General features: G+C 40.4%; 2 protein-coding genes across 8 annotated transcripts in view; both read left to right on the top strand.

Moving 5' to 3' along the window:
- The first annotated feature begins 6,374 nt into the window (after positions 1–6,374).
- LOC122824144 (homeobox protein Mohawk-like) overlaps positions 6,375–11,302 on the top strand; it is a 51,449-nt gene continuing 46,521 nt past the window's right edge. For 2 of the 7 annotated variants that reach the window (XM_044104389.1, XM_044104394.1), the window contains exons 1-7: positions 6,606–6,633; positions 6,967–7,186; positions 7,750–7,907; positions 8,227–8,386; positions 8,563–8,669; positions 9,172–9,308; positions 9,776–9,892. In XM_044104389.1, coding sequence (XP_043960324.1) covers positions 6,621–6,633; positions 6,967–7,186; positions 7,750–7,907; positions 8,227–8,386; positions 8,563–8,669; positions 9,172–9,308; positions 9,776–9,892 — 912 coding nt within the window. In that variant the 5' untranslated portion in view covers positions 6,606–6,620. Of the gene's footprint in view, positions 6,496–6,550; positions 6,572–6,605; positions 6,634–6,966; positions 7,187–7,749; positions 7,908–8,226; positions 8,387–8,562; positions 8,670–9,171; positions 9,309–9,775; positions 9,893–11,302 lie in introns of those variants that run through there. The other 5 variants (XM_044104391.1, XM_044104395.1, XM_044104390.1 and 2 more) reach the window with 5 other exon arrangements.
- The window catches only part of LOC122824145 (homeobox protein Mohawk-like), a 151,071-nt gene continuing 146,847 nt past the window's right edge, over positions 7,079–11,302 (top strand). Inside the window, exon 1 of the mRNA XM_044104401.1 lies at positions 7,079–7,186. The gene's annotated coding sequence lies outside the window, so the exon portion shown is untranslated. The remainder of the gene's footprint in view (positions 7,187–11,302) is intronic.

Raw genomic sequence — 11,302 nt, 5'->3', positions numbered from 1 at the left:
AGTCTGAAGACTTAGAAGAAAAGCTCTGCTTGTATCTCAGATCCAGGAGATTCATGTTGCTGTGTTAGAAAGGTCTGATGAGGCTCTTGGTTTCTGTGTGATGGATTCATATTCATCTCCATAAATCTATGAAAAGCCATTGTTTAGCAGAAGGTGGAAACAGCCGGAGAGCCAAACAGCCAAAAGCCCGGCCCAGTCTGAGAGAGCTGCCATAGTGGGTCTTTCAGCGTTCCCCTGATGCGTTTTAGAAACCATTAAACTGAAATGTCTCCGTCTCCCGTCTCCATATATGCTGCAATCATTTTTATTTACGGACCGTGTCCCAACCAGGGCCCAGTCTGAGGAGCTCTGTCTGGATAATGTGTCTAATTGTTCAGCGTTCGCATCAGAAGGACTCCTGCTGAGAACTCTGGGCTTTTTCTTTCTGAGGCTCCTGCTGCTCTTTCTCTCTTCTTTCTCTATCCTGTCTTTTCCCCAGCCTTTCATGTGGCGACTCAGTCCATTACCTTTACTAAGTCTCTCTATTTACGACTCCATAGAGTAACTTGCCATCAGGATGCGTACAATGTTCTCTGATGCAGTTCAGAAACTATTAAACGGTAATATTCATCTCCAGTCTTTGCTGGTACAAATGTCAGTCAGTGTTAAACATGTTGTGTTCATGGATGTTTGGAGGAAACCCAAGAAATCAACTGAAGATAAAACTTTTCGCCAGTGGGACCTTTAGCTTCAGGCAAAGACCTTCTAACAACCATAAGGACTTTATGTTGTTACTGCAGAATGTGTTGATGTCAGGAACTGTTTCCCCTCAATGTATCAACAGGCCTGAAGAGGTTTATGACAATCAGATGAATCTCTAATGCCTTAAAGCCAAAGTTTGACCCCTGAACCTACAAGTTCCCTTCAATGTTTCAATCAGTTTGGTTGATGCAAAATGGTAGGTATGGGAAAGAGTTCAGGGTAGCTGCATATATTTTGACTGCTGGTCTGTGATTCTATTCAGCAACTTGTCCTTGTTTAATGGGCCACCAGCCCAAAGAGAGGCATGATGGGAATTCACCTGATAATGAAAACAAAATCAGTCATGACAGAAAGATTCAGAGCATGACCAAATGAAAGAGGGATGTCAGACTTTCTTCCTGGTTAAGAAAACCAACAAGAAGCAGAGTGATTGTGTAATGAGGCCTGTCCCTTTATGAGCTGATGTCATTTCCAGTAAAGAACCACTGGTCCACAGAGGACGCCAGGATATTATGAGTTGAGCAGGCAGCAGACGGTGCTACCAGGTTCTGCTGAGGCCCAGCCAGTGAACAGAGAACGGATCTGTAAAAAAGTCGGTTCCATCCAACATCATAAACTGACCAATCAGTCTGCCTGGTGAGAGAAACCATGTGGCCGAGTCTGAAGACAAACAAACCATAAAGCACAACACCAGTGCCAGAGACTTTTATCCTCCAGTGAGAGGACTTGTGGACCTTTGAGGTGCTGATGAGGAAGTACAGCATGAGGTCAACATGAAATGAGTGAAGAAAGAACCTTCTAATGTGTAAAAGTGTCAGAGAGAAACGTTTGGGGACTCATTAAGCAAAGGCAGCAGAACCAAAGGGAATCCTCCGAGCCGACGGTCAGAACCTCCATGTCAGGCCTCAGTAGGTGTTGATGGCAGGGAGTGGTTCTGCAGTGGATGGGGAGCTTTTCAGCCTTTGGCCATAATGAGTGGTGGTCAACAGGGACTGGTTCACAACCAGTTATATGATGAGGAAACTGGAGCTGTGCCTTCCAGAAACTGGAGCTTTCTGAGGAGGAGAAACGTTGTCAGGTTAAAGTCTGGCTGCTTGATGCTCTGACCACTCTGCTGAGGGTTCTCATTCATCTGAAGGTCCTGCTTCAAGGCTGAAACGAAGCTGGATGTCTTGGTCTGTTCAACAGAAATATCTTCTCACGTTCCAACTTCTTAAACAGCAAAGTGGTGGGAGAAATACTCCCTAAGAGCTGCTTTTCTTTGTTGGAGCTCTGGACACATTCCTGTTTGGGTCTAATGGGTTACTGACAGCCATTATCTGAGGATCAGGTTTTGCCTTAGATTACTGCTTTAAGATAGGAAAGAAATGCCTCAAGATGCTGAGCTCTACAAGGCTTTTAATGTGATCAAGGATAAAAGAAAACTTTTAGTTTTCTCTAATTATAGAAACTTCTTTTTTTTATCTCTCCGCTGGAATTTCAGCTTCTTGAACTTAAATGACACAAATGCCTCACAAATCCAACCTGCTTCAGTAAATGTTTGAATAATTACATTGGAGCACATTGGCTATTATACAGTTGAATGCAGTTTACCATTTGCCAGTACATTTAGTTTTCTTGTAAAACACCCTTCCTGTGTTTTTAGATAGAACGGTCAGACAGAAATTCCTCCTTCTGTAAATCCAACATGGGTCAGCAGAGGACCATCAATGTTTCTCAGTCATGAATCTCTGTTCTTGCCGCCTGCTGAGGCTGATATTGCTGCATACCTGCAGCCTGCTGTGGCTGCATGTTAGTGCACAGTGAGGGGTTAACTGAGGCTCTTAAAGAAAACCATAACTAAGGGTCAAACATGTGAGTTCTGCCTTGGAGAAAATGAACTGCAGCTCAGCCGACATGTAGATGGTAATAAGAGCTCACTTTGCTTACTTTTCTTCTGAAACAGGTAAAACCTGTTAGAACATTATAAAGGATCAAAGTTTAAACCTAGTAGTTCAAGCACTGTTTTTGCTAAGACCAGCAAAACGACAGTAATCAGAACAACAGAGCTGCTCTCTGCTGGGCCCAGAATAAATGAGGGGATGAACAACAGAGTTTGTCTCCAGGCAGAATGAATGTGTCTGTTTGCAGGAAAAGTCTCTTTTCTCTCTCCAAGGGAACCAGCTCTGACTCACCTCGGACTCCGACATGCTGTCCTCTTTGTCCTCCCATCAGCTTCTCTTCCCACCTTTTCCATTTCCCATCTTCCACTCAACATTCGTCTCCATCTCAGTTTTCTCTCTTCATCCTCCTGTTCTTCTCACCAGCAGGTCAGGATGAATCAGATACATCCTCACAGCAGCCTTCATGCATTTCCTACAAGGTTTTACTGTATGTAAAGTGTTGCTGCCATGGTTTTATTATCGTTCTTCTATTTTTACATAAATTGACAACCTGCATTAAAACCGGCCAATCAGAGCAGCTAAAAATATCCCAGTTTAGATGATGTGATTTTCTCAAAGATGTTTTGTGTTCACATTAAGCTTTACTTTTTCTGAAAAAGGAGTTGAGTTCTGAGCAGAACTAGAACCAGAAAAACCTCCAAAATGTTCAACTCCTGTATGCAGAGTTTGACTTTGGGTTTCTCCTCAAGTTTTATGGCCATAAATCTCACAATGCTGCTATATTTGACAAAAGTCTGTCCCCTCCAAAGAAAACAGTGGCACCGAGGCCTCAACCCCTTTAAATACAAGCGAACCACATTATTCCAAAGCCACAATTACAGGTTTGTGAGCATAAGAAGTCCAAGCAGTGATATGGAAATCTTCTCAGAGGTATCAGGGTTTGTTTACTGAGACTCATTTAGATCAGAGCTGATTGGTTCTCATGAAGCCAACATTATGTCTCAGTTTTAAGATGCATGTAGTTGTTTTCATTTGGAATAAATCAGCAGAATGAGAGATTCAGGAAGTTTGATCATTAAAGGAAGTTTAGACACCAACTGTGTTTCTGTTAAAAATGTGTGCATTTTTAAATGGTTTATCAAAAAATAAGTTTTTTTTTTTTTTCCAAGATTGCTGTGTTTCTAAGAAGCAAATTATTTTCAAAATGTAAAATTGTGCAACAATGTGACTGATGGAAATGCAGCTACTGTTGTTGCTGCAGATCAATATAAGAAGGTAGAAAACATTTCTGTGTCCTTTCAGCCACAAATACAGGTTTTATTTCATCTCACTGTCTGATGCATCTTTTTAATAATAACTCAGACATTCATCTTGAATTTAATCTAATCTACTTATTAGATTAAAAGGCGCTGACCAACTGGACTCTGAGTACAACATATGTGCCATAAGAAAGAAAGTTAGCGGACAGATTTAAAGAATCTTTCAGCCCCACTTAACCAAGTTTAAAAGGTTTTACCATTTTTCTGTTTGTCCTAAATCACAGAGGATTGTGGGAAAGGACAGGCTGATTTCAGGGAGCATTTTACAACTTTGGGATGTGGTCACACACAGCTAGCAGCTCCTTCTTACAATGACCAGAGTCACCTTCATATTTCCCTGCTTTAACCACATGAGCCCCACTGATCTGGATTTAACACAGAGCCTGGAAAACAAGTGAACTCCTCGGAAGAGAAGAATGTGACTGAAAAATGACAACAGAGACCCGATCTGACTCTCTCCAAACCAGGAACAGGAACAGTAGTAGGCGTCTGAGCACCTTCTCATCACTCTTACTGCTCACACACTCCTTCTGTGTGTGTTTGGTTTGAGCTTGAATGGATTGTTGGACACACTGAACTGATGCAGGCTGCAGTAGGTTTCTGTGTGTCATCCAGTGGTTTCCATGAAGTTTAATCAGGGCCTTGAGCTCCTGCAGTGGAGAAACAGTATGGAGAGCAGCCTGTGTTTATTATGCTGTATTAAGTTTTAGTCACAGAACATCTAAGAGAGCAGGTGCTTCTAAACACGCTGCAGATCAGTTTTCCTTTGGAAAAGACCCAGAGATCATTCCATTTAATCTCTGCTTTAACAAACAGCAATTAGGTCGGCTAAAGAGACCTGGGGTAGATATATAAAGACCCTCGTTTATCCTGCTTCTGCTTCCACATTTTCACGCAGACTTTAATCCATCTTCTTTCTTTGTTTTTCCTGTTCAAAGCCAGCCAGGTGCTCACATTAAATCATGCACTACTCTCTAGCGTGTCTCAACTCAACATTGACTCCAGCAGCCAGTGGCACATTTTCAGAATCTCCTCCAAGTAAAATACCTGCAGAAGGAGGAAAGCTCATAAATTCACTTCTCTAACAACAACAGCATCAGAAATTATTTGTCTTGTTATTGTAGAAGAGCTGCTGCCTCTCCTCCCCTCAGGGGGGGATTTAACTGATCGATTCCCATTCTGACCCCATCAGCATCAGAGGAAACCAGTGATTTTACTGATAATCAGAAAGACCTTCTCTGGGTCAGATGTCAGGACCAGAGAGGATGGTTGTGGCAGATCAGTGTTTGGTTTAAACACAGAACACCACAGCATTGGTTCTTATCCTGCTCAAACTGGAGAACATTGTGGAAGATCAGAGAACGCTGGCCCCACCTCTTCCAGCGCCTATGTCTGCAGTACAGAGCCAAACCAGGAGCAATAGAGGAAGCAGGCTCTCAAATATGAGCTGAAGTGGATGATCTTATTGAGATAATATTTACTTATTTTATTTTTTCATATGTCCTGTCATTGCATTTCAGGCTCACATATATCAAGAAGCTATCTGCCTACATGTTCCAGGGCAGTTTTACAACAAAAAGGGCATCCTAATGGCATGATTGGCTTCATTAAATCAGAGGATTTGAGACAATATTGAATTTGATAGTAAAAAACTTTGAGAGATTTTTATTATCAGCACACCTGAAGGTGTCCTTGTATGATTTAACGTTTCATTAGCTTCGGTTTGAAACTTTTGGAGTCAAAAACGTGGTTTGTGACTAGTTATGTTTTGTTGATTAACTTTTTGAAAAAAAAAATATCTTTTAGGATTTGTTTTAGTACATCACACTTTTTATTTTTACTTGGGAATGTTATTATGAAATATCACTGTTAATTGAATAAAATTTCTGGACACTTGACCCACTGTAAGTGTCTTCACTAAATGAAGAACTAATATGTTTTAACCAAAAATAATAGACAGACCTACGGTTCTAATGCTATTGTTTTATCTGCTGAGCCTGCTGTCCCTTTTGGTGGTGAAGTTAATACACAGTAAAGACCATATACTGTGAATGGAAGTACTTTAACCTTCTAACGCATTACCTACTGTATTCATATCATATTAAAAACAAAATGGATTTGGAAAAGTGATTCCTCTGCCTGAATTTGTTATTTTGAAATATTGTTATTTATTTGTATTTTTTTCTCTTCAATTTATTCCTTAAAATACCAGAATGTGCACGCAACTAAAGATGTCTGTCTGGTGGCATTTCAAGTGACTCGGTCACTCCAGTCGCCAAATACTTTTTCCTCTTATTTGACAATAATTCTTCGGTACTCTACCCATCTCTGCTCAAATCTGGTTTCATTATTCCTAATTTTATTTATTTTAAACAACAAGAAGAGGGAGTTTAGCCCAGATCGGTTTCTGTTGTTCTTCCCTGTATCATAGCAACAAAGAAGGGACGCTAGAACGTGCCGCTTGGTTTCCGTGGTAACCTTTGATTATTGTCACCTGCTGAAGATTTTACTGAACCAACTTGTTACCAAAGTACGGTATTATTACATTTTAGGTAATGTAAACGCTTTTGTCGGGTAATATAAATAGTTTTTTGTAGTAGCATTTTACTGTGTTCACACAGCCTCCAGGTGAGTTTCTGAGTTTGTTGTTCGACGACAGTTGAGCACCAGCTGCTTTATGTGTCGAAAGGGTGAGCTAGCTTAGTGAGTGTGTCCATGCTACTAACTGCTCTCTAACGGTACTAACTACAACTCACAGCTTCTCATTTTATTTTATCTGCTCTGTTTTACAAACTCACAATGTTCAGTTGCTAAAGATAGGCTATATGTAAAATTATAAAACACTCGCAAAACCAGAAATAGCTCATATTTATATTAATGTGCTGCAGTATTTTATCGTTAAAGTCATCAGAAAACAGCTTCTCCGCTCGAAGCTCTTTCAGGAGTCTGTTATTTACAGCGGTACTGAACTGAAGCGACGCTTGAGAGTTTTTACTCCAGTTTGTTCTATTTCTGAACTTCAGGAGGCGCTATGGGGCACACACTGAGCAGGGCGGCCCAGTGGACCAGCTGCTGCAAACTGGAGTCCACTCCACTGAACGAGATTATAGTGACGCAAATCCTGAACTACGTGGAGAATTTTGTTTCCAGGCACCCGCAGGAGGCAGAGCATGTGTTTGAGGAGCCGCTTCAGTGGAACACCACGTTAGCGAAATCTGATTTCAAAGAAGACTATATCATCAGGTTGGTCTAATGATGAACTGGCTGCTGCTCTCACTATTATTCGTCTCTCTGAGGCAGGCTGTCATCACTCAGACAGTCTCTCAGTGTCAACACAATCTCAGAAAGTTTGTTTTCCTGGACTCTGCTGCAGCAATTCAGTCTGTATCCAGCTGAATAACTTAGTTTTGTTGCAATTTATGTATTTTTTTATCTTCAGTGAAACAGAGAAGGTTCCATTTAATATAATCAGATCTTTTGGTCTGCTTTTATTGTGCGATTGACACTAAACCTGACCGGTTAGCAGTGCAAAAACGCTCCAACAGGATTAAACATTCCTCCCAGGCTCTGACACACTGTTAAAAGCTTTTGGTTATTTCATGTCTTTTAGTAATTGATTACGAGAAACACCTTAGTGGACTTTTGTAGCCTGCGTGTCCAGTTAAATTCAGCCTAAACAAGTCAAGCTTTCATTTTTCACTCATTTCAATATTGCTTAGATGAAAAGCATTTCTGTCTGCTGGATGAAATTTTCTCCAAAATTGCAGGTGACCCATTTTTTCCTTCTTCTTTTGTTTCCCATGCAGTGCCATAGGTGTAAAGTCCCTTGATAAAGACAGTGAGGGGAAGCCACTGTTGCAGTTTTTTCCACCTTCTGTTTCTGTTCGTAACTTCAACCAGCTCTCTAAACTGCTGCATATGGCAGAGGACAGGAAGCGTCGAGAGGTCCAAGCGTGTCTAGAAGGTAACTGTTTCCATCCTAAACTGTCCAGTGTTCCTTCATCCCCACTTGACCTCATTTGTCTGTGTTACTGCTGATACTCTGAAAGCATCCAATTATGTTGCCTTTGGCAGTTTTTCATTGATGGTAATTTGGACCGTATTTGTCTGAGAAAAGAAGGTGGAACTGATTTCCTGGGCTTTGGGGATGAAATATTAATTTCATTTCCGTGTGTGAACACATACAGTGCATTATAGGCCAGGGGTTATTATTTTGGCAGTGTAAAATAATAACTATAATTGTTTGTGTTTGACTCTATAAATCTAATCTGTTCTGTGTCCAGAAAATAGAGACCTCGTAGCTAAGATGGTTGGTCGGCGTCTTGCCGACACACCAGACGAAAACGTCTCAGCTCTGGAGTTAGATATCAGAGTCAAGCTATTTATCCTGCTCAAACACATTGATGAAAAGATCCTCAACAAGTTTGCTTCAGAAATAGCAAAGTGAGTAGACATGTCTTCACATTCCATCAGACCACGACTACTGTCCTCATTCAGACTGATCTGCTGTGACCTGTGGTTCTGACGGACAGAAACAGGCAGCATGATAAAAAATGGCACCATGACTGAATCAGATATGATCTTTGACTTGTGTTTATCTTTCTACATTTTGACTGCAGACATGCTACCCTTTTACCCAGCGCAGTGGAGGAGGAAGTGGAGTTCTTGAAAGAGTACTGCACTGAAGGGGGGAAGAGGCTGCTGAAGTCAGTGAGATACACATCAGGTTGAAATCTTCTTCACAATTTACTATTAACAGGAATGCTGGCTTTTCCATAACAAAAATAGTAATATTGTGCAGCTGGAGCCAACATGGAGGTCATACTATCTGACAGATTCTGGTTATTGCAGTTTTTAGTCTGCAGGTGCTTGTTGTCTAACTGAAAACAAAGCATGAAGCAGCACAAGTTTCCATGTCCTTCTGCTCTCCGGCAGAATCAATTCAAGAACTCTCCAAGCTGAAGTTGAAGTGATGCAGTGTAACTGTGGGGCTGAGGTTCTTAGTGGATGATTTACATTAGAAATGAAAATGTGATTCATGATCCAGAGCTGCTCTCCTCAGAGCTTCTATATTATCACCCTCAGTTTCCCAAGCTTCTATTTCCATCCTTGGTTTTCTTTGACTTCCCATCTTCCTCAGTTCCTCTGTAGGACGTCTGCTGGGAGATTCCTGCAGGTTCTAAATGGCCCTCTATGCTCACGTTAAGTGTGTTTCTTTTTTCTTTCAGACTATGAATTTCCAAACGGCTGTCGTGCTCCACCTTGGAGACAGCTGCTCGGTGAGATTTGTTACGTTGTTATTGAGCCATGTGACGCTGAGCCCCTGTACATCACCTGCAGCTCTACTGGAGTCTATCTTAATGCGGTAAGAGTAGAAGAAGCAGCAGCAGCATCAGGCAGTAAAACAGTTGAAACGGTTTATCAGGTCAGGTAAATCAGTGTATTAAAGTTCAGTTTTTCATCAAAATCATAAAATGTAGTTCAAATTGGTCATGAAACATAATGAGTTCCATGTTCCTTAATCGAGAACAGAGTTTTAAATCTGTCAGAAACTGAAAGGGTCACCAGATTATCCCCTTTTCTGTCTCATATCATCATTATCTGATTTTTACTGAACTGGAAACAAAAATGTAATTTTAGAACTGTTTGTTTGCTTTTGTAGAAAAACAAATGCTGCGATTTTCAGTTTTTATGCATTAAATAAACAAGAAAAAAGAAATGAAATGTTTCATGTGCTGATAGGTAGAGACTGTTTTAAGCTCCAGCTGTTTGGTTTGAATCACTGCTTTATTATAATTAATGATCATATTTTGTTTCATGTTTTTGCCACAGGGGTTGGACAAAGAAGAAGACGAGAGTCTCTATGAGAAACAAGGTGATTCTTATGAAGACATAACAACTCTTCTAAAGAGGGTATCTCCACATTTTGAAGAGTACATGAGAAAACAGGTAGAGTGAAAAAGATGCTTCTAAGCCTACACACCAACACGTCTTTTCTCAAACCTGTTTGGGGGATAAATAATTCCTCTTTGTCCATGAAGAAGCTTTGATCTGCTGTTGATCTGCTGTTCAGTGGCTGAACAGAGTGAGGAGTGAGGAATCAGTCACTGGGCTCTTCTATGCCAGCAAGCTACTGTTTGGTTGTCACCGGGTTGAAACATTTCTGATCTGCTTTCTTCCAAGTTCAGTGAAAACAGTAAAGGCTGGTTTTAGCCAATATACACACATAGCATAGAGGCAGATTTTCCTCAGTTCCAGACACTGAAATATGTGTGTTTTATTCAGTAGTTCTATTTCCTACTGGAGTAATTTGACAACATAACAGATGACCTCAATAATGGACTCCATCTGTTCTTAAACTCTATTAATCATTTAGAAATTTGATCTTGGGTTCTCTTCCTCACACTGTTGATGGAAAATGTGCCATCATCACAGGATCATCGGATGCTTGGTGGAGAGCATGAAAGTTTTCTTTCATGCTCTCCACCTGATTTCTGAGGATCAACTCTGGTTTTAAACTGAAGGAAAAGTTTTTAGAAAAATCCTTTTATTAATGACATAATTCTCAATAAATGGAGATCGTCATAACAGATATTTAATTGGATTTCTAAAAACTGTGATGCATATAAGCGAAAAAAAAAGTGAATAGCCTGTGTCTCAAGCAACAAAACTACATTTGGTTTGATTATTACTGCTGTCACGCATCAGTGAGAATGAATGTGTATCTACAGAGATGTTGAGGATCTGAAGCATTATAAGGAGATTAAGAAGATCTTTCAGAGATTCTGTTTGTGGATCTTTTCTTTTCAGTCCTTGAACCCATCCAGTTTTTGCAGACAGTTGTTGGTTAAAACCTTCACACTTACCTATTTTTTTTTTCTTGTTAATTCTATGTTGCATTGTGTTTGATTTGATGTAAAGCACTTTGAAATGCCTTGCTGCTGAAATGTGCTATACAAATAAAGTTTGATTTGATTTGATTTTGAATCATCTAGAAAGGCGTCTCAGCAGAGGGAATGAAGCTGTGTTGGATCTACACAGAACATTTAGAATACTATAAATGAAAACTTCACAGGCAGGTTCCCCAGACAGGATGTTGTTTTTTATTTGCTCAAGTATTGGGTTGAAAATGATTCAAAGAGTCGACTACTTTCTGTAAGACGAACCTTAGAAAGATGACTTTAAAGGATGAACGTCTGAATGTTTGAGTGGAAAGGAGAGGATAAAGAACTGAAATGTTCCTCAAGGAACTGCTGATCTGCAAATAGTCACCTGTTGGTTCTCAGTTCATTTCCTTCAGCTGTTGACAGACCTGGAGGTGCCATCATAGATATTTGTGAGGTTAGTAGAGACTTCAGC

Source organism: Gambusia affinis, linkage group LG21, assembly GCF_019740435.1.
Source record: "Gambusia affinis linkage group LG21, SWU_Gaff_1.0, whole genome shotgun sequence".
Classification (NCBI taxonomy): domain Eukaryota; kingdom Metazoa; phylum Chordata; class Actinopteri; order Cyprinodontiformes; family Poeciliidae; genus Gambusia; species Gambusia affinis.
This window is presented reverse-complemented; position numbering and strand designations above follow the sequence as displayed.